The sequence below is a fragment of the Eurytemora carolleeae genome, unplaced genomic scaffold (genome assembly GCF_000591075.1).
Source record: "Eurytemora carolleeae unplaced genomic scaffold, Eaff_2.0 scaffold12, whole genome shotgun sequence".
Lineage (NCBI taxonomy): Eukaryota > Metazoa > Arthropoda > Copepoda > Calanoida > Temoridae > Eurytemora > Eurytemora carolleeae.
The window spans coordinates 411,718-438,793 of NW_019396142.1; the positions used below are offsets into that span (position 1 = coordinate 411,718).

Here is a 27,076-nt window from a genome sequence, read left to right on the forward strand (position 1 = left end):
TGCTGTATTAAAACAAACAAAACAATAGAAAAATAAACAAAATTCTACATTTTATGTCTATAATTTTTATGGTTTAATGACCAGGGTTTTCGAAAGTGAAAGCTTACTGAATGCTGAAGACACATGACTCCCCGTAAACATGGAGTGCTCAGAGTATTTATAGTAACAGAAGTCTTGCCCCAGTGTTTTTATGGAGTCCAAGGTGCACAGAGTTCTAGGAGACCATAGAGTTATAGCAGAACATGGAGTTATAGCAGAACATGGAGTTATAGCAGAACATGGAGTTCTAGCAGAACATGGAGTCATAGCAGAACACGGAGTCATAGCAGAACATGGAGTCATAGCAGAACATGGAGTCATAGCAGAACATGGAGTCATAGCAGAACATAGAGTTATAGCAGAACATGGACTTATAGCAGAACATGGAGTTATAGCAGAACATGGAGTTCTAGCAGAACATGGAGTCATAGCAGAACATGGAGTTATAGTAGAACATGGAGTTATAGCAGAACATAGAGTTATAGCAGAACATGGAGTTATAGTAGAACATGGAGTTCTAGCAGAACATAGAGTTCTAGGAGTACATAGAGTTCTGGGAGTACATATAGTTTGAAAAAAAGAAAAAATTATTCAACTTTTCAAAAATCTTTTTAAGATACAAAAAAATTGAAACACAGTTCGGGCACCTTAAAAGGTTTCATTCTTTAGTTTAATGAACACTTTGCCATAAAATAACTGCTAAAAATCTAAGATGATTTTCAAAGCGTCTTGTAAAGAATTAAACACAACTGACTAGTTGATATGATTATTCTCCTGGTATATGCCGTATATGCCTGGTACTCGTGTCTTCGGATAAATAAATTCTAGAACACTGAGAATGGTTTCGGAGGATTCTATTCTGGTTCCTTCCCGGATCCGACCCAACCCAATCTCCGGACCCGACCCAACCCAACCAATCCGGACACTAGCAAACCAAACAAATTCGGATCCGACCCAACCCAATATAACCGAATAGTTTTAACTACTGAACCCTACGTACAGATAAACTGATTTTTTCTTCTCATATTTACGATTTTAACCTACCGTTGTTTATGCACTGAAACTACAGATTACCCCAGAACTCCGGAGTCATTAAAAGAATTGATAAAATGTCGTTTTCTGAACCTACTGATAATGGAATGTTGCAAATATTTTTTTATTATATGGAGCTCTTTAAAACTGTTCCCGCATATTTAATGTTTATTTACTTATTTTTACAAATACTGAGATTTAGGTATAAAAAACTCTGATAGAAATTGAAGTAGAATATGCCCTGCTCACTTGGTAATTTTACTTTCCGCAAATCCACAGTGATAATATACAATATACGTGTAGATATTAATCCACAGTGAGAATATACAATATACATGGAGATATTAATCCAGTGAGAATATACAATATACATGTAGATATTAATCCACAGTGAGAATATACAATATACATATAGATATTAATCCACAGTGAGAATATACAATATACATGTAGATGTTAATCCACAGTGAGAATATTCAACATACATGTAGATATTAATCCACAGTGAAAATATACAATATACATGGAGATATTAATCCACAGTGAGAATATACAATATACATGTAAATATTTTACTCTGTCAAATCAAAATACACTTGGGGAGAATTATGAAACTTCAAGAATATAATGATAGGTTATAAAATGTAAGAACCAAATCCGTTGTAATTTCTCTATCCATGGTTTGTTATGACACTAAGACCTGCTTAACGCAATATTAAGCCAATATTCAGAGGAATGAAGAAAAAACTCTCTTTACGTATCTCCAGACTGAAACGGAGAAAATAGAAATAAACAAATGTATGAAGAAATTAATAAAATAATTTTTTTATGTGAATATAGAAATCTTACTTGTCATTAAAGATATTTAACACATGTGTTTGTGCACCAGCAGTGGAATTAGAGGAAGTATTCAAGATTTGTCATGAGGGAGTGGCAGGGGGCCATAGAGGCGTGGCAGGACTAGCAGTAGGATCACAAGCTATAGGGATGCACATGAATCCGGCGCTTTTAGGTTATGATGAGCAACTTTTCAGCAGGCTGAAGGTCTTCACGAATGACATGCAAACTGGTTCTGCTAAGCAAGGTAGAATGCTGAGCAACAAGATATTGTTATCCCAAGGGACAGGTCTAGCTTTCAGGCAAGTCGCAATGACTCTTGGTCTCACATCAGACCAAGCTGAGAAATATGGTAGCCAAATGGAGGAGTTTTTGAACTCTAACTCTGGGATTAGCCTGCTGCAGTGACATGTGGTTGTGCATAAAAATCCATACCAAGGAGAGAGACATGTTATACATTGGTATACTGTTCTATTACTATTCCATATTCTTAGCTCTGGTAACAGATATAACACAGATCTAGGGTCCCATCACCAGCTATACCACCAGCTAGAGAACACAGTACATTCCCATCCCAGGCCTCTCAATAAACATTAATATTTATTACTCTAAACTGAAACCTAATTCTGTATACTGTAATACGACAAAGTTGTGTAACTTGGTGCTTGGAGCTAGAATTGAATTCGAATCAGATTTAAAACAGAAACATAAGATTCTCAGCTCTTAACTAGTATACAGACGTGGTTTAGTTTTTAATCGGATATTTTTTATAAAATATGATGACCGTTGAACAATAAAGAACAAGATATAAAAAACTTGTCTGTCTGTCTGTTTGTATCCAATAAATGTCAAAACGGCTGAAATGATCGGGTCCAAATTTTTTGTGGGATCTTGCGTGACCCCAGGGAAGGTTTATGAATGATAAAATTAATAAAAATTGTGTTTAAAATTTTTTCTTTTTGGTAAAAAAAATTTTAATCTTGAAAATCCGCTTTTTTTTATAAAATCTGCGAAATTTTTTGTTCTTTTTTTCGATGTTACAATGAGAGCATGTTCACAATTGAAAAAGAAGATAGGCGCGAAGCGCCCTAAAAGCCTGGTACAAGGTAAAACTTAATATTTCTGTTGTATGTCGGATTGTTTGGATTCAAACACTAAACACGGCTGAACCAATCGTGTGCACTCTAAATAAACAGAGATTTGTCAAAATTTTGCAAACGAACCAACAAAAATAGGAAATCCACGAAATTGTCATGGTTTGTTGGTTTATGTACGAAAACAAAAATGATATAAAAACTAAGAAGTAAGAACTGTCAGTCCGACTTAAGTATGATCGCGGAAAAATAACAATAACGCGGATTTAAGAGTTCAGTAACACATGACCTATTAACATAATTTTTTCGCATTTTCTCTTCTATACATATGAAAATTAAAAGAACTCAAATTTAAAGATTGTTGAATTATAGACCAAAATATGATTGAATTCAAACAGAAGAAACGAAACGTATCTCGCCCTGGACCAGGGTGGGGTTGAATCTAGTATGCCTGTCGAATTTCGATGTTTTTCAATTGATTTTCACCTGTTCAATAACTTTTTTTCTCCCCTAATTCCTCCAACAGAATTCGACTTTTGCTGTTTCGTGCTTTTACGCCGCATGCACGAAACAATTTTCCCTTTTATTCTTTGATAAAGTAAACTTCTAGAGGAATGAAGGGGATAATATCGTACACGAATTCAAACCTTGTCCTAGAAACTTTACAATAACCATTATCCATGCCTGAATTCTGACCTTTTTTGGTTAAATGTAATTACTGTAAGCGTAATTCATGTGACCCTCCATGCAAAGAAGGCAATGCCTGATTTACATCGTTACCCTTTAAACCGTTAAGTGTTCATCGAATACAGAGATCTCTATATGTAAACTTATCGAAAACCGCTAGTATTCTTACAAATTCCGATGTGCGCTGTGTACTCGAAACAGCTGATATGTTACTATCGTCCCCTGAAAATATTGTCTTTTTTAACGTTAAAAGCAGTTTTCGAACATTCGAAAGTAAATATGTATATGTATTTTCTGCCACTTCTAGAAAGTAACTACTGATATTCCAGAAATATGTAACAGCTTGCAAACAAAGTGTTTAAGATTAATAAGGATATTTCTAACATCCTTAATCAGTCAAAGGTTTAAAGAGGGTACCGTTGCGAATCGGAGAAGCCCCTCTTTAAATGAAAGGTCACTTGAAATTACATTGACAAGTCCCTTTAAATAAAAATTATTTAACTTTGATGATTGTTTAACATAAGCTAGATATTTAAGTAAACATACAATGCTTCAATTAGAATAAATATCTAAAACTTTGCACGAATGTGTCGTAATTGTTGCCCAGTCTTCGCCAACTAAGATCGACAGTGGTAATTTATTGTAACGAAACAAACCATATATAATTGATCCAAAACCATAATTTACCTTATCTATATTAATTTCCTTAGGTTGGATTAAAATCAGTGGTTAAATAATCAATTGTAATTGCGAATTTAATCAAATATGATCATAAAGGAAAAATCAGATTAAAAGGATCGGATCAGCATGATTATGTTCTACGAGATCATTTTGGTGGGTTTTATTTTTTATGTATTGTGTTTTATTTAATCTTTTTCTAGTATTTATGTAAAATATTATATGTAGTATTGTCTCAGACCTTTCAGTTCTCGACCTAATTATTAAAACTCTTCTGCCGCCGTAATGGCCTACCTTCGCGATATGAAATAAATAGCAAAATATTTGGCATACTTCTGCCTATCATTTTCCCCATGGAACTACCTGGACAAAATCTATGGTTTCACTATAATCAACAAAAAAGATGAAAGTTCTATAATCTCGGAATTATTTGCGGCATCTAAAAATGCGCGTAAAAAAGGTCAACATTTTTAAGAACTCGAAAACTTCAATTCAATTGAAACTATTTTTTTGATTTACTAAAATTCAATATTTTATTTATGCCCTAATGTGGCCCGATTCTTAAAAAATGGTTTTAACTTGGAGGACTAGACACTTTTAAAAGATAATACTGGAAAGATGAGGATTTAGAGGTGGCTCGGACGAGAAAATGAGGAGAATGTGGCTCGGACTAGAAAATGTTGTGGCTGGCCTTCCTTCCTCTCGTTCCTGCAGGGTCCGAGAAGTTCATAATGGAATATAAAGACTCAGAGAAATCCCCAAATAAGGATTAGTTAGATCTTAAAAGATTTGAAGTGGACGGTGCGTTTAGCGTTGTTTGCAGGGGCGTATACAAGGGGGGGGGGGCAAGTTTGGAAAAGTGTGATTGGCCCATTCCTAACAAATTCCTGGCAAGATTATTATAATTATAATGATAATGTTGAAAAAAAAAACTATAGTTCCAATCCTGTACAACCGTTCACATAGCACCATGTAAAGGATTGTATCAGTTGTTAATGAACCATGCGAGTGGAAAGATATCTTCGCTTCCTTCTCCTACCCTTCACCCTTCCGGGATCCTTCGGGTAGAACTAGAATGTTTCAACGTTAAGGTTTAGTGGTTTAGTGGTTCAATGGTTAGCCTGACCTCAAGTTTAAATATTTATATTTTTAAAGAGAATGTTTGCGTAATTAATAAGGACTCCAATGTATTAAAGTTCGAGGTGTGATCAATAAGTTTCGCTAAAAAAAAACAGGGGTACTTGTAGAAGTCTGAGCCCTGTAATTTTTTTTGAAAGTTCATTATGTTTATTCCGGATTGTTTTTTAGATTAGTTAATGTCAATCTGATCATTCGTCACAGCATGAAAATTTTCAAAGTGGTCTCAAACTTGATCTATTAGAGTCTGTTTTAGACCCTTTAAGAGCGATCAAAAGCAAGAAAAGGTTGAGTATTGAATGTATGAAGGACTTTTGAGGATTTTTCTGCTTTTGATTTACATTTTTGATCCATAGTCAACGTAATCCCTTTGGTACTCTTTGGAACTATATCAGACTTCTTAGGGACAAATTTAACTCAGATCTTTGTCATTTTTTTAATCTTGCTTTACAACTTTGTTTTCTTTGTATTAGCATATTCAGGCTGTCTGGCAAACATACTTCTTGAACCCTTGCTAATATGGGTCTTTAATATTTTTGAACATTTTTGGGGTCTTTTCTTGCCCAGACATGTCATAATCGTTCAATTATTCATTTTTTAACCCCATTAAACCATTATTAAAATTTAAAGTTCGTAAAATAGTTTTTAAATGCGTTCTGGGTTTTGGTTGGTTTTTGCATTATTTAATAAAAATATTTTTGGTTAACCAAGCCCCCAAAGTGTCTCTTTTTAGGGTCAATATTCTAGATATTCCTATGCTGTGACAACGAAGCTAATCAACCTTCAGGATAATACTCCTTACATCACAACAATTCACTTGACGCTAACCCGGCCAAAAATGTATCCGGTGTATAGATATAGTGANTGAACAACAATGTTAAGTTTTACTTACTTTTTTTCATTATCACCAACCATGACTAACCATGTCCATATTCAGGATTAACAGATGAAACTAACCCTGTAACCTTCAGGATAATACTCCTTACATCACAACAATTCACTTGACGCTAACCCGGCCAAAAATGTATCCGGTGTATAAATATAGTGAACTTAAAAAATATATTTGAGAGCTAAGACTTCAGAAGTAATTTTAGCGAAATTTATTGATCACACCTCGCATTTCAAAAGAACATATGAAAAAAACTCCTAGATTTGTCTATTGCCAGATTCGAAATGACATCATTCTTACCAACAAAGGTTTGACTGGCAATGCTTATAGTTGATATAATTCCTTTTTTTTTTGAAAATTGTCCTTTTCTATTGAAATTGGCTGAGTTTTCAAGAACACAACAAAGAATTGAATTAGTTGACTATATGTAGCAAAAAGCGTGTAAACATGATATTCTGAAACTTGCAGTACGTTGTACGTCATAAATGATTTAATGTTTTAAACTTAGACATAATGAGATTATTCATTGAAACTGCTGTGTTTCAATTGAATACTTAACATTTTTAGCTCAAATCATGCGACATCCTTAGATTACGCTAAAAAAATATGGACAGATATAACAGCGTAATATCTAGTCTCTTTAATCCTTTAAATAAGTACCTTCAACTTTAACTGTGCGATAAGTACGTAATAATACGATGGACTTAATCATGTGATATCAATAACATTGTCTTTTTCTAGTATTTATGTAAAATATTATATGTAGTATTGTCTCAGACCTTTCAGTTCTCGACCTAATTATTAACAAATCTTTACTGTGGCAGGGGGCCATAGAGGCGTGGCAGGACTAGCAGTAGGATCACAAGCTAAAGGGATGGACATGAATCCGGCGCTTTTAGGTTATGATGAGCAACTTTTCAGCAGGCTGAAGGTCATAGATTACGCTAAAAAAATATGGACAGATATAACAGCGTAATATCTAGTCTCTTTAATCCTTTAAATAAGTACCTTCAACTTTAACTGTGCGATAAGTACGTAATAATACGATGGTCTTAATCATGTGATATCAATAACATTGTAGGAATTGAATTACGTCCATTCCTGTTAATTTTGTAACCTACGCTTTTGAATAAAGTTAGTTGATTGAGACAGTGCTTTTGATTACGTTATCAGAAGCCTAAGTAAGCTTGGAAGACAGCTTTGGTTCTCGTTGAAACATACAAGCGGAGATCTTTGCTAGTTGATTTAGCATTGAATCGAATATAGCTTGGAAGATAGCTTGGGTCCTCGTTGAATTATACGAGTTAAGATTTGGACTGTATCCTTTAGAACCAGGGAGTTAAGCCCGGTTGAGAAATTGCGTGTGTGTTTAGCAATTTCATTGGACTGTGTGTCCTTTAGAACCAGGGAGTTAAGCCTGGTTGGGAAATTGCGTGTGTGTTTAGCAATTTCATTGGACTGTGTGTCCTTTAGAACCAGGGAGTTAAGCCCGGTTGAGAAATTGCCTGTGTAGCAGTTCCATTGGACTGTGTCTTCTTTAGAACTAGGGAGTTAAGCCTGGTTGAGAAATTGGCTGTGTAGCAATTTCATTGAACTTTGTGTCCTTTAGAACCAGGGAGTTAGGCCTGGTTGAGAAATTGCCTGTGTAGCAATTTAATTGAACTTTGTGTCCTTTAGAACGAGGGAGTAAGGCCTGGTTGAGAAATTGCCTGTGTAGCAATTTCATTGAACTTTGTGTCCTTTAGAACCAGGGAGTTAATCCTGGTTGAGATTCGGACTGTGTGTCCTTTAGACCCGAAGAGTTAAGCCTGGTTGAGATAGTGTCTTTGTGGCATTTAGAGAGTTGGTCCTGGTTGATCTTGGCACGAGTAGACCTGGATAGATACGTCTCGAGTAAATTGTTATGGAGTAGGTATTAGCTACATATATACGTCAATTTGAATACAATTAAAGAGAGAGGTAGAATCGATGATTATTAACCTTTCATGGCTCGTGTCTTCTTTGGAAACAAAATTAACAAGTTTGCGAGAAGATTTTCAGAACTTTTTTCAGTGTGCCTCGGAAACGAATCTTTCACTCAAAACTTTCTGATGTTTTTCTTTCCACTCAGTTTGTATTGGTTTTACGTTTAAAGGTTGAAAATAAATGTTTTACCTTCAGAGAAATGTAAAAGTTTGTTTTTATATTGTTTTGTGAAGAAAGATATAAAAGGTCTGTCAATCTAATTTTCAGTGACCCATATTATAAAGAGTTACACAACGGTTCTTTCTAAACCTTTACAAGAGAAACAATGACGATTAAAGGGAGTATTCGCGAAAAATGAAAGGGGGTATCGGCCTACGGCGAACAATAATCGCTTTTGATCATTACTATAATCTTACTTCTATCTGTTGCGTCTATAAGGAAAATTTTTTTGAAAACGACTCATGCTGAAGAACGCAGCGTCCATACAAACTCAGAAAGTTGCAACATTCAACTCCGATCGTAAAACAATCAATTAAATTCCAAACAAATCATTCAGATATTACAACCAATAATCATCGATTATTTTGCAACGCATGCGTATACAGTTAATACTAAATATTATTTTGATTTGGTAATCTCGAGCATTCCTGGAAAATATGAAAATGTCGTCTTCATTATCAAAAATTCTCGAAACAGGAATAAATGTTTTTAAAATTAACTATAAGATTATAAAAATAAAAATTATTATGAATTATTATTTTAGTGCTGGCCTGGAGGGGGCAAGGGAGATGCAGATGAATAAAAGAAACCAAGATACAGCTCAAAGTTCGAGAACCCCTCGGCAAGAGTTCCCGTCAGATACAAATAGTATTAATGGTAAATGGAAATGAGTCTTTGCCACAAACTCAAACTTTCTTATCCCTCCACCTTCTGAACTTGATGATGCAAAGAGTGCACAACTTAGATTATTTTTTTCCATATCATTCATAGTTTGAAATATCTAAGGTAGACGACATCGGGTTTCAAAGATATAAATAAATAAATATTTTATTAGGCACATGTATGAAATAGATGTACAAGGGTTGAAAACACATTGATGAATTCTATATTTTTTTTATAGGTATTATAAAATCAGAGTTTGTGGCAAAGACTCGATTCCTTTGATTGAGATGGGGAGGGGACTATTGTATGAAAGAATTCCAATCTATAATCCCTGAACTTGATATTCGCAATAGAAACTTTTAATTTTAAGCGATTAAGCAATTTATTCTTGGATCTCGAATTTCTGCCCGTTAAGAGATATTTACTAGGATTAAAATGCTACGTAAGGAACTGAGTTTTCCCCCAAACTAAAAATTTATCATCCCTATATCTTTGCAACCTGATAACCTTTGATTAACAGAATTCATAATTTGAAATGTCAAAAGTCTACGAAATCAGGGTGCAAAGATACAGCGGTTATAAATCAGAGTTTGTGTCAAAAACCCAGTTGATTCCTTTGTGAGATAATTAAATAAAAATTTCCCACATTTTAATACTTCAAATCTACGATCCCTTGCTTCTGGCTTAAAAATTTAAAAATGTATGTAAGACAAGTTGGAGAGAACATTTAAAATAAGGCTGAGGAGCAGATGCTTGAATACAAATGAGAATTTGGAACAATTGAACATGATAACTTAAATATTTTTATCTTTGAGGAAAGTTCTGTAGTTTTTTGGGAAAGGAAAAAAATAGTTGTAAGAATCTCATCCCAATTTTTAAAAAAGTATTCGACAATAGGACATTGCTTTGAACAACAATGTTAAGTTTTACTTACTTTTTTTCATTATCACCAACCATGACTAACCATGTCCATATTCAGGATTAACAGATTACCAAATAAAACTAACCCTGTCAATTTTCAGGATTACCAGACAAAACTAACCTGTCTATATTCAGGGTTACCAGATGAAACTAACGAAGACTGGAAGAGTATATGGATTAGAACAGGAACAGTACCAAACAGTATCAGAGATATGCCAGATCATAGGTTAGAATTCTAAAAGATCATCTTGAGAGTAGCAAATACTAATTTTCTGGATTTTATTTGGAGTTTTAACAAAAAAAATTTCTTTCATTTTTTATTAAACCGGGGTGGTTTTGAACTCAGAACAGTAATAATTATTCTAATCATCTATATTGAACAATAAGAAACAGAGCGCTTTAAGATTTCAGATTGGAGAAATTTTGTGTTTATTGCTTCAAATCTCATACAAGCCATGTAAGTTGATGAATGAATGCTGCAAATTATTTTTAATCAAAGACGATCGTCGTGCCATGTTTCATGGGACACCCTTTATGTGTGCGTGATAATGCAGTTTTACTATAAATGTGTGTTACTTTTTTATTGTAAATATAATTGGTTAATACTGTCATGTTTCGTGGGACACCCTGTACTTTAATTTATGAGAAAACTTACTTTAATCTTGAGTTCGTTTATTTTAAAAGTTTTATGTCGTCCTTACAGTCTCATTGTACTTCCCCGGACAAATTCTTGACTACCCCCTAATTTGGTTCTTTTGTTCTCTATTTATACTAATTTAAAACGTTTCTAAGATTGTTTGTGAGGTTTTCTAATGGGATTCAAATCCGGCCAAATGATACTGTAACTACAGGACTGGTAGGTACACCCTGATATACATACAGTATTGACCAAAAACAGGAGAATGTTTGCACAAATTCTATATGTCATTATTTATTTATTTCTAAAAATGGGCCTTACATTGAAAAAATATATCTATTGTAAATTAATCCTCAACTTGGTTAAAATAAGAAACGAAGACGACAATGGTTCTTGGTCACATTACAGTGCTAAATCATAATACGTTTTCAGAATTGTTTTTTTTAAATTATTAAATAACGACGACAAAAAATGTCAACAAAATTCTACAGTAAACTAATTAGTTGTTTAGGAACAGGTTGAGAAAATAAAAATTAACTCTTATCATTGAAAATAAGAAATTCAATATAACGATGAAAAAGAACAATTAATTTTAACTTCGATTTATTGACAAATATAGAATTTTTACTATATTATTCGTTGTCGTTATTTAATAAATAAAAAAAAAACAATTCTGAAAACGTACCCACCCAAATTCATGATTTTGAACGTCAACTTTGCGCTCTAACTCATTAATTATACATCGTGGAAACCTTTTATATGTCTCAAATGAATCCTAAAGAATTTTTCCACAAAACTGCATACTCAGTTTAACTACCTTACATAGCCGGTCACTCCCTTTAATGGAAAAATAATGGACTATGGCTTCGACGATAGTCCGCAAAGTCCTATTTTTTTACCGCCATATGACGTAGATTACATATATTTAAACAACATGAGGTGGTACTTTTTCAAGTAAAATTCTAAATTTTAGAAGTTAAAATTTTCTTTTTCTCAGTAAGATCTATTATATCAGAGCTGAAAACTTTAGAATGGGATATCCTTAATCCCGATCGGTTAATTCATCTGGAGATTTATAACAAGAGAATAACAAGCATTATTTAATCTCGAGATTAAGAAAAAGAGTGGATCAAGCATTAATCCCGATATCTACCATTCAAAAGCTCCCAGCTCCGATTAGTTTCTAGCTTCTTATTCTCAGAACTCAACTTATAAATTTTTATTATTATTCATAACCTTAATCCAAATATTTGAAGTATCCTTATAATTAAGATGTTGACCCCCCCGGAGCTATTGTGGAGAACAGAACCTGGATCTCTTTACACAATTCTCCTGGTTAATACTGATATAGAGGATTCTCTCCAGGTACACAATTCTCCTGGTCAATACTGATATAGAGGATTCTCTCCAGGTCAATACTGATATAGAGGATTCTCTCCAGGTCAATACTAATATAAACGATTCTTTCCAGGTACACAATTCTCCTGGTCACCACTGATATAGAGGATTCTCTCCAGGTACACAGTTCTCCTGGTCAATACTAATACAGAGGATTCTCTCCAGGTACAATGTTCTTCTAGTTAATACTGATATAGAGGATTCTCTCAAGGTACATTAATTTCTCCTGGTTAATACTGATATAGAGGATGCTCTCCAGGTACACAGTTCTCCTGGTCAATACTGATATAGAGGATGCTCTTCAGGTGCACGGTTCTTCTGGTTAATACTGATATAGAGGATTTTCTACAGGTACACATTCACACCGGACTAACCAGAGTGAGCAGCATTCGGTTTCTTTTATTTGAAATCAAACGTGTTTTGGTCTTTAATTCAATAATATATAAAAATATATTATTAAATGATTAATCATTAGTAATTACCACATCTTTTTATCACTTCTTTGGATTACAGTTGCAACATTGTAACATGATAACTGTGTCAGGGTGGGAGGAGGTCTCCTGGTCGTAAGTTTGTAAACTGGATGATCTCGAATGTTCCTCTTCTTGACCTTGACGCTGGAAATGTTGTCTTTCCATATATTCCCAGGTACAGGGTGTCCCAATAAACATGGGAATTCAGTGACGAATTCGATATCGTCTTTTCAAATAATTCTTTGATTTCGTATAGTGATACCTCCTGAGAAAGCTGTAATCTGTAAGAGTTTCGTCTGCTATGTTCACATTTTGTTTGTTTATGTTTTGACTGCATACGGTTGTACTTAGTAAAACAAGAAAATTGCAGAATACAAACAGAGTAAACTTGTCCATATTAAGTTCACTGTTCATCTTGCGGAGACATTGTAAACACATCTTTGCAGTCTTTTACCCTTTTCATAAAATAAACATAATAATAATATGGCTTTTGAAATTAGGTATTACAATGCTAATTCATAACAAAGACGATATCGAATTCGTCAATGAATTCCCATGTTTTTTGGGACACCCTGTAGTTTACTCAAGTTTCATCAAATAGATTGTCAAGCACAATAGATGGCAACAGTTCGACCAACTGCGCACAACAAGAGTGTCAAATGTAAAAAAGAAATACGACATGTTGTCCAACTATAGTTAATATGATTTCCAAGATTCAGATTAGTTAAATATCATCATAGTAAGAATACGTAAAATATCCCAAAACCTGTTAAATAGAAAGACAACTCAAAGAGTATATATACTATATTTACTTTCATTTGTACGGTTTAGCATGTTTTCTTTTCTTTTAAAATAGGGCGGGGTATTTAAATACTTAGGGTTCAATTACAAAGGCCAGCTATTTTTTTGAAAATTTAAACCTCTAACTTTTTGAGAACTCAAATTACATAGAGTATATACTATATTTACTTTCATTTTCAAATGTGTTTTACTATCTCTAGTTTAAATACTAACAAAACAGTATGATAAAATGTCGATTTTTTAGAAACAATGTTTTACTGTTATTTGTGTTTGAAGGAGGGATAGAGTAGTACTTGCAAGATAATTGGACTATATATGAACCTTTAGAGTATCTTATACTTATGCCTGATATCCAAGAAGCCAAATGTTTTGAATTTACAGTTCAAATTCCCCCCTTGCATANCGCCCCCCCCCGATTTATTTCTGCATACGCCTTGAGAGATGATTTCAAGCAAGGTTATAATGCAAGGAAAGTTATTTCAGAGGTTTACGCATCTTTTGTACTGCAGTGTACTGTCTCTGGGCGGTAATGTAAACACAAGACGGATGTGGAAGTCTGGGAAACATGGGATCCATCTTTCACATAAAAAATCAATAAAACATTCTGGTCATAGGAAACTAGTATGTGAATTATCAAAATTATCAAACTAAACGAACACTTTCACAAAGTCCACCTAGAGAGAACTGGTCTCAATATGTACGCAGAGTGTACGCAACTGCAGTCTGCAATTAACGTTTCTTTCATTATAACCTTGATTTCAAGGATGTACGAGGATTGGAAGATTAATTTGGATAATATATTCTAGCAGAAATTCTGCGCCAATACTATTTTTGAAATGTATTATTTATACATAAAACTTTTTTGTAAAATCCGGATTTATAATGACAAATAAATCTTCCTAATCCCTCCATATTTATATTTTTCTAAATCTTGTTTCTAATTTGAATAAATTATCATAAATTTGAATAAATTGTGGTCAGCAGAAAGTAGGAGTTTTGCGTAAACAAAAAAATTAAATCAATTAAAAAGAGATATAAACAGACGTAAAGAATTCCACATGTACAGAGTGTACAGGGTGTACAGGGTGTACAGGTTGTACAGGGTGTACAGGGTGTACAGGGTGTACAGGGTGTACAGGTTGTACAGGGTGTACAGAGTGTACAGGGTGTACAGGGTGTACAGGGTGTACAGGGTGTACAGGGTGTACAGGGTGTACAGGGTGTACAGGGTGTACAGGGTGTACAGGGTGTACAGAGTGTACAGGGTGTACAGGGTGTACAGGGTGTACAGGGTGTACAGGGTGTACAGAGTGTACAGGGTGTACAGGGTGTACAGGGTGTACAGAGTGTACAGGGTGTACAGGGTGTACAGGGTGCCCAACAAAACATGACAGTTAGAATACGACTAGAAGGTCGTCTGTGATCTTTGAAATAATAAGCGGCATTTATCGTGTCAATATAATTTTAGCTATATTATTCTTGAATCAATAATCACAAAATTAAATTACAATATTACCGGAAATATTAAGAATTTTTCTCAGATATTAAGAAATTAGAGAAAACTAAAATTTTTGAAAACTAAAAATTCTTTCACGGTAATTTTTTTCAGCACAAAAATGGATGACCGCATTTTGGAAATGCAAGGAATAGGGATATCTTGTGATTATTAAATTCAATATGTTTACTTTTACAATTAGCCTGACGTTTATTGCCTCTAATTATTTCAAAGATTTAAGACGATCTTAAAGTCGTCTTCTAACTGTAATGCTTCGTAGATCATCCTGTACGTGCATTACATGGTTTATATTTATATAAAGGGAAGTCAAACATTATAGAAATCCAATGTATAGAAATCGCTAGATATAGCAATAAGGCACACTATAACCGGAAGCTAGATTTTAAGGTTCTAAAGCTTTTGCTTTATAAATAAAAAATACAATTTTTAGAGTATTTCTATTGTTATCAACTATTTCTTTAGTTTCAGGACGATGGACTATTGACTACACACCAGTGTTGGAAACTTAAAAAATTATCGTTGAATGAAAAATATAGTGAAATCTACAAAATTTTCGTACCCATTCGTGAAACCCGGTTTCATTACGATACCTTGTCTTAAGCTCTGGGCTCTGGGGTTAAAGTGAAGAACTGGTTCAAGTTTCTCCCATCTCCACTTTATACACAACAATATTTAGTTTAGCGTGTTTTGAACCACATGTTTTATCAGAAGTCTAGAAGATAACTTGATATTAAACTATTGAAGTCAGTTTACACTTGTCACTCACAGTCACAGAAGATTTTAGTAATAACACTTTCTTTAATATAATATAATATTAAGAATAATTTGATTTTAAAAATATGTTTTTTATGATAATAATAATAATATGATAATAGTGATAATAATGATTATTATCATTGATAATAATGATAATAATAATGAAAATAATGATAATAATGAAAGTAATGATGATATTAATAAGAATGGCAATAATGATAATAATGATATTTTGTATTTGTTGCACACTTATAAATAAGGATGAGATTATTCTCTGCAAATTACTATTTAAAATAACAAATAGGACACTAGATGTTGTGATTTAAATATTTAGGGGTTTTTCGTTCACAATATCTCTTTTGGGCTTCTGCCTCATGAGTTATTGTGAACGAAAAACCCATACACCTTGAAAAGACTAAATCTAGTGTCCTATCTGTTATTTTAATTAATCTATGGGTTTAAAAAAAGTTTTTCTTAGATTTAAAACAAAATGGATCCCTGTATTGTTTTAAACAATGGTGCGCGAATGCCTCGTGTTGGATTAGGAACCTGGAAAGCACCAGCAGAGAAGACGAAGGAAGCTGTCCTTACTGCTGTGCGGGCTGGATATAGATTAATTGATTGCGCCAACGATTACGACAATGAACACGCTGTCGGAGAAGCGCTCCAGGAGCTACTGTCAGCTGGAGAGGTTAAGAGGGAAGAGTTATTTATCCAAGCTAAACTCTGGAACTCTAACCACAGACCTGAGCATGTTAAACCTGACCTAGAAGCTACTCTCAAGGATCTTCAGCTCGACTATATAGACTCATTTGTCATACATTGGCCCCAAGCTGTCCCTAGTACAGGTAATCGGATCTCTCAGAATGTTCATAGATTTTCTTATTTAAAACTTTTGTAAAATGCTATTCTTGAATTTCTTAGCAGGAAAATTTACGTTTTTTTCGATACATATTAAAGAAACACTGCAGAAACTAAAGTATGCCACATAAATTTCACTAGAAAGGGATCATTCATTTGGCGTGCAGTCCCGTTTTGCCTCATATAGTCTGTATTTGTACTGTTCTGCTTGCCCAGGTTAGCTGAAATTCGGCGTGCATGTACATGAAATGAACTGCAATGTACCGTGATGCAAGCTAGTTCTTTTAAACTGAATCTAAAACAAGCACTTTGTAAGTCTTGGTGAGGCAGTCTTAAAATCTGATGCATTCTTTCCTGGATTAAGTTGTGATTAGCATTGATTCTGGATATACTACTTCTAGGAAAGAACCCGACCCTGAGGCCTGACGGATGTTTCCCTGCCCATTATTCAAAGAACTCCATGTTCCCTTTGGACGATGAAGGTAAAATTTACTCTTCAAATTATTCCGTTTTCAATGAAGATAATTAATTCAAGATTGACACTTTTAAAAAATTTTTCAATGGCCTCCAAAATTGCAGTTGGAAACTGGGGTTTCATTGATAGAAATGGACGATAATTTTGCTTTAGACAGCACTTTACAGATGTATTGATCAAGGGGATAATGAGTACCAATCAAAATAATTATTCATACCCCTTGCAGTTTTATTAAACACTCCCTTTAAGGTTACTACTCCGCTGACCTGGAGTCCCACTATATTGAGACCTGGGCAGCTATGGAGGAACTGGTAGATCAGAAACTAACTAGATCTATTGGTTTATCAAACTTTAACAGGTAAAAGCATAATTTATTACAATAATTGCCGCCAGAAGTTAAAGTGGAAGACGACCTGAAATCAGTCAATTGTGTTTTCGAGATTATATCAAAAGTCATCACTTCATCCGTTAATCTTGAAGTTTAATAGAATAATTTGGACCCCCCCCCCCTCCGAAATAGCCATAAAAACTTGATTGTGAATAAAGGAGGCAGGTTGAAGAAGTTCTTCTCTCTGCTGCTAAGTATAAGCCTGCAGTTCTACAGAATGAGAGCCATCCTTACCTTCATGAGAAGGATCTCAGAGATTACTGTAGAGCAAACAATATTGCTTTCCAGGTTAATATTTTTAAGAAATAAAAATGTTTTGATCAAATTGAAAATTAAAAGAATTTTTGTTGATTCCGCATGTGTAGCGATAAATAGCAATTTCAAAGAAGCAATGATAAAATCTAGAAATTGATCACGGCTTATTTAGAGTTCTATTTTGGACACATAACGATTTATTTGATGGATTTTCAAATTGCAGATTAAAACCTGACTGATTTTGTTCCGATCCAACCCTCTTTATTTGGGTGCTGGATACGATAAAGGAGTCATTATTAGTTTGAAAATACTATTCCTTTAGGCGTATTCTGCTCTGGGATCAGCTGACCGACCCTGGCGAGTATCTGGGAGTATAACCTCGGGCCTACCAACCCCAGGATACGAGGTTCTATCTCATCCTCAACTACTGGAGATAGCTAACAAGGTATGACGATCCAAAACTCTGTAAATGTAAATGATGAAAATTTCTTTTGACTTTTTATGGTATTTATTAAATGATTTGGTTAGGAAAGAAACATGTCTACACTATGCACTGTATAGCTACAAGAGACCATGAATGAAAGAAACACAAATGAATAAAATCTGAATTCTTCAGTACCCGTGCATGTTACCCTCAATTGATGATATATTGCTTAAGTATGGGAAGACGGTTCCTAATGTAGTTCTGAGATGGCATATTCAGCTGGACGGAGCTTTGGTTTGTAAATCTGCTACTCCGTCTAGGATACAGGAAAACTTCAAGGTTTGGAAATTTTGATATTTTTTTTTAAATCTGAATTTTTAAACCATTGAGCACTGATTTCACACAAGGTTCGTTAAATACATGTTCTCATATTCAAATTGCTGGTTTTTCAAGATTTTTTAATATTTTAATGTACATTTTCATTAAGATTTGGGATTTCTCCCTCAGCGAAGACGACATGAAAGTTATTGACAAACTTAATGTTGGTTGGCGGCATTTGCTCTGGGCCGAGACCTCTATGCACCCAGACTACCCCTTCAAGGACTGCTTGCCTTGGGACTACAAGTAAGACTTATGTTATTGTGTTATTTATTTAAAAAGTAGAATAGTTTGCTTTCTTCTAAAATTTCTCATTTCCAAAAGAATTTAATGTAAATATCATTAATTAATCAATAATGAATTAAGCAAATGGTAAAATTAAATTTCTGTTTCTATGAATAACAAATTTATAAACACCCTTTTTTATCGCGCTTTCTAAGGAAAGCCATTTATTTTAGTTTAAAAGTTTCAACAGACAAAAAGCTTAGATCCTCCATCCAAAATTGAAACTAAGACAAAAGACGAAGAAAATCTAAGTCCCCATTTATCCTTTTATGAAAACCAATTGCAGTTTAATTCATGCTATTTGGGTTTCTTAATAAGAATAAAATTAAAATTGACTGCAAAAAAAAACTAGGAGATATGTAAAAAGAAAGGAATTGAGTCTTTGTCACAAACTCGAGTTTTGCAACCCAATGTCGGAGACCTTGGATATTTCAAACTATGAACTCTGTTAGATCAAATAGTCTAAGTTTGAAATAGCATAGGTTTACACCATTAGGTTGCAAGGTATTAGAAAGTTGGATTTTGTGGCAAAGACACAATTCCTTTGGCATTTAGTAATTAGATATGTTTTGTTTTATTTAATTTCATTTTATAAGCAGGGAACTTTTAAATGGAAATTACTGGTTAAACTCCCTCCCTCTCTCTCTCTCTCTCTAGGCCGAAACTTCAAGAGAGAATGAGATTAACTTATCTCTTGGATTTAAAAGTTTCCAACTTATAATTGGTTACATTTGATCATATCATCTAATGATCTAAAATGTTCTAAAATACACCTTAACGTGTTGTTAGTTATATCGAAATTTTTTCGGTATAGTTCGATATTTAGATCAAAGTGTTAGAGTTTCCTAAAGTAGTGTATAATTCTAATCCTGAATAAAATACAGTTGTAGGCGATTATATCAATACAATGAAGACGACTTTTTATTTAAGTTTTCATTGTTAACAAGCTTTTTTCGAATTTCAAGTTTACAAGTAATTAAAGAGATGCGTTTTCAATTGACATCTTCTCTTAGTTTCCATGTTTATGTGTATCTATGCTGTTTATAAGCTTGATATAAGTCAACATTAAAATCGAATATTGTCTTGTATTGATATAAGCGTCGACGACTGTATATTATTTATAATTGTAAACTGCTGCTAACTAAATAGTGATGAATTATGTTAAACAAACAAATTTTAAAAATCATTCCTCATGAATATATTTGACAAGGTTGGGTAAACCCAGTGCTGGATCAACGGCAGGAGCAAAGTAGAGTTTAATCCTCAACTCTAGAGCTTAATCCTCAACTCTGGAGTTTAATCCTCAACTGTGCAGCTTAATCTTCAACTCTACACTCTAAAGTTTAATCTTCAACTCCCCTTGCAGCTGTAAATTAAACTTTATAATAAATATAATAATGTTTTATGTTTTCTATTGAATAAAAGTTATTAATATTAATATTCGGTGATTTAAATAAAAATTTTAGGTTCCTCGTTTAATTGAATAAATTTACCTTTATTATTTGAATTTCCGTTTTGTTAAAAAGTATAAAAATAAAAGTTTATAGAAATCTCGATTTAATCTTTAGATTGTTCAGATACTAGATCGCCGAGATACATATTGAACTTCAAAAAATTATACTCCATATTCCTGAAAATCAAATATACTAGACTTTTAGGGCGCTTCGCGCCCATCTTCTATCTCAATTGTGAACATGTTTTTAATGTAACATTGAAAAACAAAGAAAAAAAATTTCGCGGATTTTATAAAAAAGATTAGCGAATTTTCAAGATTTTAAAATTTTCTACAAAATTATAAAGCTTTTCAACACAATTTTTTTTTAATTTTCATCTTTCATAAACCTTCCCTGGGGTAACGCGAGATCCCACAAAAAATTTGGGCCCGATCGGTTCAGCCGTTTTGACGTTTATTGGATACAAACTAACAGACACCCACCAAGACAAACAAGCCAAATTTATATATAGATTGATAATGTCACCCCAAACTAAGCTTTTGTGCGTACTATATCGATCTGCAGTACTCTGACCGCAGAAATAGCGGGTTTTAGTGGAGAATGATGTTCTATATAACTGTAAGGGATACCCACATAGGATGACAATTCAGAGACAACGGTAAAATCTGATAGATCAAAAATAATTGAGGAAATTGTACACAAAGGAACTGAGTACTTGTCACAAACTCAAATGCTCTAATCCTTATATCTTTGGGACCTAATGGTGTGAACCTTTGATATTTCAAACTTTGATTATTTAATATAACAGTGGCCAAATTTAAAGAAATTGAGCGGCGGTTTAAATTTAAGCTGCGGCTTAAATATGATTTGTTCCACTGAAAATTGTATCAAATGTTTCAAAATTTATGCCAGCGCTTAATTTAAACCGGGTTTTGGCAGATTTAAACCGCGGATCAAATTCTTTAATTTCCATCTCAGAATTCCTAGCTTGAAATATCAAAGGTCTACGACATTGGGTTGCAAAGATAAAGGGATTAGAAAATTGGAGTTTGTTGCAGTTCTTTTTCTTTATTTGCCCCATCCTTTAAAGGAATTTATAAGAATAAATATTACTGAGAGGATATCAAAGTTAACTTCCAGATCTTTGCTCTGCACTGACTTATTTATCCTTTGTGGGTAACCCTGTAGTGAAGTACGTGTATCCCCGGAAGAAAGTATTCTTTCCTTTTTTTTATAAAACTTACGGATCTTGTTATTTTAACATTTACGGTAATACAGTTGCTCAGACTTGTACAAATAACATCAAGGAAAATGGAACCTTCGTTCTTCAGTTTACTGAATTATCCACAAATTATACAATATTTTCAGCTTTATTTTTACATACATTTCATGCACAAAGAATGAGGGTTCAAAGGCGACATAAAACGATTAAAATATGACAATCCCTAGGCTAAATTTAGTTTTTAGCCTTGAATGTAGACTTTTTATGAATTATCAAATAAATTGACAAAGAGAGAAACAAGTATTCAGAATGGTAGATAATTATGAATAAGAGGAAAAAGATAATAATCCACATCATGTTTTGGTTTAAAAAGAGAAAATATGAAATATTTACATCTTTTCTAAACCAAACTTGCCCCATGCCTGTTATTTCATTAAAGTTCTTGGAAACAAAGAACTGAGATTCAATATTGTTGTTAGTTAGCAGTCTCAGCAGTATCTCTACAGTAGGTTTGTTTGTTTATTTGATTTGTGAGATATATCTAATCCTTAAATATATGTTTGGCAAACCCTGTAGTGATATTTCGGCACTCCTAGTTCTCTATAGTTCTACAGGTCTCACTTTAACACAGTATCCGTCCTTGTAGTTAAAGCTAGACTCTGTGTGACAGTTAAATTGTATACAAACATAGAGGCAGTGTACTGCAGCAAGTTAAATGAAAACAGTACAAATATAAAATCTGTTTTTAAACATTTACATTTTTTGTTTCTTCATACTGCACTGCACCTGCTTTCTACGGGAGATTCTACAAATAACATTTAAAAAAACATATTTAGGAGTTGCAATAATAATCATTTTACACTTTATAGAAAATTATTTAGGTCAAAGCGGAGTTCTAAGTGTCATTTTGTAGGATTAATATATTTAATATTTGATTAGATGCAAATCACTTTGCTTAATAATGCATTAATTTCCTAGATATGTATGATGCATGATATTTTAAATATGTATGATGCATGATCTTTTAAATATGTATGATGCATGATCTTTTAAATATGTATGATGCATGATCTTTTAGATATGTATGATGCATGATCTTTTATATGTATGATGCATGATATTTTAGATATGTATGATGCATGATATTTTAGATATGTATGATGCATGATCTTTTTAATATGTATGATGCATAATATTTGAAATATGTATGATGCATGATCTTTTAAATATGTATGATANGGGGGGGGGGGGGTTATTTCCCCCCTTTGTGGAATTTTTATTGTGAGGATACGATATGGGTAAAATTTAAGATGTTTAAAGAAAAGATATTAAATGTAAGTTTAGAAAGTTTGTGTGTGTATGTTAGGTATTTAGTAGAATTGCGTACTTTTGAATTCTTGCATTTTTTCAGCTGAAAACTGCATCCCAGTTAGGGTTTCAACATTTTCGTTCAATCACTTTCGCGAAAATTTCGTTCAGGCAACGAAAATGTGAGCGAAAACGAAAATTTTCGCTAAAATTTTTTTCGCAAAATTCGTTCGAAATTTCCGCGAAATTCGTAAAAATTTTCGATCTATCCTTCAAAATCATATTTTTTTTGAAAAACTAATTTCGTCGTAAATTTTGAACGAAATGAACGGATTTCGATCATTCATTTTCCCGAATTTCGTTCAACGAAAATTTCGATGGAAACCCTAATCCTACTCCGACCTGCAAACACTAAATATATTTTTAAAAATATAGATTATTTTACTACACAGAAAGAACACGAAAAGCATATGTTTGACTTATAGACCTTTCGTATATTCTAAATGTATTTAATTTTCTTATACCGGCTTTCGAGAAACTGTGAATCATGCACCAAACCTTCAGAACTAATTATTAACAGCTCGTATGTTCTTATTCATACAGATTTAACAGTTCGGTCCATTGCTCAGCAAGCTGTGACTTTCAAGCACAATTTGACTTCTTAAACATACATTTTCCGATTCAATCTTTTATAATTTGTTGTCAGCAGATGCGTGTTAAATGACAAAGTATAAAAAGACAACTCCGAAAGTTTGAAGATGTATTAGTAGACCAAATCGAAATTTAATTAAAATTGAAACAAGCGTATCTCGTTCTGATTAGTTCTAGGTGTATTGTGTCCTCTCTTGCCTTATTTGTATTCTATTAGAGGTTTGTATCTCTGACTGATTCAGATAGAACCATGAGCAGGATTGATAAAGATCCTTGCAAAAAACAGGAGAAACCTCGAGTTCTCAGCTCCAGGAGAGGGTTCAGTAAATCGTGCTACAATATCCATGAGGACTCCGGGTACTCCGGTAACCTTGACGAGACGGATGTATCCGGGTTTCCTTCTCCGAACCTGCACCTGCTTGCTCGGGACGGAGATACGGGGGATATTGAGAAATATCTCAGCTCCGTCTGTCTCCAGGAAAACCAAATCTAATTCAATACTCCAGATTTAAGTTTTGAACCAGCTAATGAATTTTATTATTTTTTTGCTAAATTCCCAGTCTTAGGGTGTCAATATTTTCAAGACATTTTTCTAATTTTACTTTTATGCGTTTAAAACGGAAGTGATCATTTAATTGCAGATTTTAGGAATTAAAGAAGTAATGATTTAACCAGCTTGTATGAAGAATTGTTGATTGTTGTAGATATTATCTAAACCAAGGAACTATATACAGGAACACCCAACTCAGATATACGCATATTATGTACTGTACACCGTGGGAGGAATGTAAACAAACCCAGTGCCTGCCCCCACTGAAGTTGAAGGGAAAGGACTACATCTTTGATGTGATATTTCAGTCCAACAAAAAACAAGTTAATATATCAAGTTAAAGCGAATACTTATGATTTTTGACTTTCTGGTCAATATGGAAAATACAAAAGCAATATATTTTTATTCCACCCTTTTCCTTCAAAAATGATGCGTTGTCTCTGAATTCTTTGTTTTGATCCCCTCCCACTGCAGTGCACAGATTTGATGCATGAGATATGGCGGTTCCTGGTCTATATATTTCTTGATCTAAACTTGGCTTGAAAGATAGACCCAATGGTGAAAGATAATAATAAGGATGAATACTAGTTTCGATTTTAACTAAATGTTATTTCCCTTGTAAACTTATCATTTGATTTTCAAGGAAATAAGATTTCTTTAATAAAAATTGTGTATTATGATATCTACAAATTATTATTTAATCTAACGCTGTGGAACTTTTCTCTAGCTCAAAAACTGTTGGTCAATTTTTTTATGAAACAATTTTTTTTGTAATTTTACTGTAAACATTTGATTTTGCAACGACTTTTAAATAAAATAATAATCAATCATTTTTATATTTAAAGAAAACAATTTCAGAATTATAACAGTTTTGTAATGATTTGATTTTGTTCAGAATTTACCAGATAAACTGGAATACAGGAATCGGTCAGGTATTTTTTTATATCAGAGAACAGAGAAGTGAAATAAAAAAGTCGTTTTTAAAAAAATGATTTTTGTAACAATTGGGGGAAGAAAAAATGAATTGTAAAGCTGCAGTGAAGTATAATGGCAAGAAAAAATACTATAATATTATTTCCTTTGTTTGGAATCCCTGAATCCAAGTTTAATGTAGTAAAATAGTAGTAGTATATCATTACAATGAAGACGACTTTTGATTTCATTTTTTAAATTTCTACCAAGCTTTCAAACAGCATGGTATGCACAAAACTTTTTACTTTTAAACTTGTAACTTAATAAAGTTTTTTGGAAATCAAAACTTAAATAGAAAAAACCTCTTTATTGTATGTATATTAATACCGAACACGATATCTGTAAAAATAGGTTTGATATTCAGGTTCAACTCCTCTCCATGTTGCCGCGTACTACGGGAACGGAGAAGCAGTTTCCGTCCTTGAAAGGTTCGGAGCAAACCGGTTTTACAGGAACAAGCTGGGGTGGAATGCTGGCCACTACGCAGGAAGATGGAGCCAACCCTTGGGTAATAGAACAAAATGTCGTCCTTCAAAGGAGAACAGAGTCTAAAACTAAAGAATGCGCGAATTTTAAGTTCGAGGTTAAAAGTTCTGTAATATAATGAATAGCTACTTAAATATTTAACTTTCTCAATTTTAAATTTGAATTTCCCGGGAAAAATTTCACCCAATCAGAGAAAAGGATTTATATGGAGAATATTACGTAACCATCGCTAATCAGCTGTTTTAGTTAACTTTTTAATATTTACGTAACCGAAAACAAAAAATATTTCCAGTTACAACCGTTTTTTGGGTTTACGTGCAAACATTAATTAATTTAAAACGTGAAATTTATTAAATCAAGGGTTTTACTTTTAAATATATCGTAATTAGTTGAATACGCGCCGCTTATCGCTGAATGATGATAGACAAATAGTGATTGCAGGATTTCAAGATTTTAACCATGTGTTTAATTTTAACTCGTCAATTTCGGCGAGTTAAATATTTAACCACAGGTTTAAATATTTAACCTCACGGTTAAAGTTCGGGTTTAAATTAAGTCAGAAGTGGCATTTAACCATGAACTTAAAATTTAAGTCAAAACTTTTCGTTCTTTAGTTTTAGACTCAGTTCTCTTACATTAAATTTTAAATTTACTTCTTCAAAACCTACTCACATCCTTATAAGATAAAAAAAACATTAAATAATCTTTGTTTCATGAACAACTTTAAGTCTAATGATTAAGACAAATAAAGTCAGAAAAAGAAACTACTAAAGACGACATTTATAACTGCCTTAGATATGCGGCTCCCCGTTGGACTTGCACCTGTTGCTCCGACTAGAAACAGTCAAACTTTTGCATTTGGCAAGGTAAGGTTTGCAAATTATCTACATTTTTATGATATTATATTAAGAATCAAATTTATGTTAGAATCAATGTTGATCCGATTCGTTCATTTTACAGATTTAGGGAATTGAGGAGTTAAAAATTTAATTTTATGGAACTCATGAGGTTTTGCCACAAACTAAAATTTTCTAATCCCTATATCTTTCCAACCTGATGGTGTACACCTTTTATTTATTTGTCTATTTTCAGATTCGCGAAAGGATGAGAAAGAAGGATGGAGAACGAGAGCAAAGAAAAGAGAAACTGAAAAGTGATTCCGGAATCTCTATCTTTGATTCTAAAGAATCCCTCTCCACTCATGTCATTTGATCTGAGGCTTCAACTTTTGGATGGGATAGAGCTCAGCCACTTCGATTGAACTTTATATCTAAAGCTTAAACTTGTAAATTAAAGGATGTTAGCCTGTAACTCCGGAAACTCCAAAAAGAGACAATTAAGAAATTAATCAGAGAACTGCAGGCTGGGAACTCTTGAATCGTGTTATGGAGATCAAGCATTGATCTCCATACAGTGGAGATCAAGCATTGATCTCCACTGTATTATGAACAAATTTTAAATACAAAAGTGTTCAACTCTGTATATCTGAAAATTATATGTATCTATGACAAAGTATTTACCTGCTATTCATAATTTTAAATAAATTGAAATTTGAAATACTGCAAATATTCATTATCCAACGTGTACTTAAAAACTAAAAAAGTCAGGATCAAGTTAAATTTCTG

The 27,076-nt window shown here is 33.2% G+C and overlaps 3 protein-coding genes across 3 annotated transcripts; all 3 read left to right on the forward strand.

Annotated features, from left to right (window-relative positions):
- The first annotated feature begins 5,369 nt into the window (after window positions 1–5,369).
- LOC111696207 (26 kDa secreted antigen) lies at window positions 5,370–13,774 on the forward strand. Its single transcript, XM_023465755.1, has 7 exons — window positions 5,370–5,431; window positions 9,122–9,234; window positions 10,297–10,387; window positions 10,954–11,017; window positions 12,071–12,163; window positions 12,741–12,844; window positions 13,747–13,774. Exons 1-7 carry the CDS (start codon window positions 5,370–5,372, stop codon window positions 13,772–13,774), a joined length of 555 nt encoding a protein of 184 aa, XP_023321523.1.
- A 2,414-nt stretch (window positions 13,775–16,188) lies between these two features.
- On the forward strand, window positions 16,189–20,246 carry LOC111696225 (aldose reductase). The gene is made up of 8 exons (XM_023465770.1): window positions 16,189–16,590; window positions 17,005–17,085; window positions 17,328–17,436; window positions 17,625–17,754; window positions 18,044–18,166; window positions 18,380–18,484; window positions 18,633–18,769; window positions 20,019–20,246. The coding sequence occupies exons 1-8, from the start codon at window positions 16,233–16,235 to the stop codon at window positions 20,059–20,061; spliced, it is 1,086 nt and encodes a 361-aa protein (XP_023321538.1). The 5' UTR covers window positions 16,189–16,232; the 3' UTR covers window positions 20,062–20,246.
- A 2,857-nt stretch (window positions 20,247–23,103) lies between these two features.
- Window positions 23,104–27,008, forward strand: LOC111696226 (uncharacterized). The gene is made up of 5 exons (XM_023465771.1): window positions 23,104–23,921; window positions 24,889–24,925; window positions 25,330–25,473; window positions 26,247–26,317; window positions 26,544–27,008. The coding sequence occupies exons 1-5, from the start codon at window positions 23,694–23,696 to the stop codon at window positions 26,661–26,663; spliced, it is 600 nt and encodes a 199-aa protein (XP_023321539.1). The 5' UTR covers window positions 23,104–23,693; the 3' UTR covers window positions 26,664–27,008.
- The last annotated feature ends 68 nt before the right edge of the window (window positions 27,009–27,076 follow it).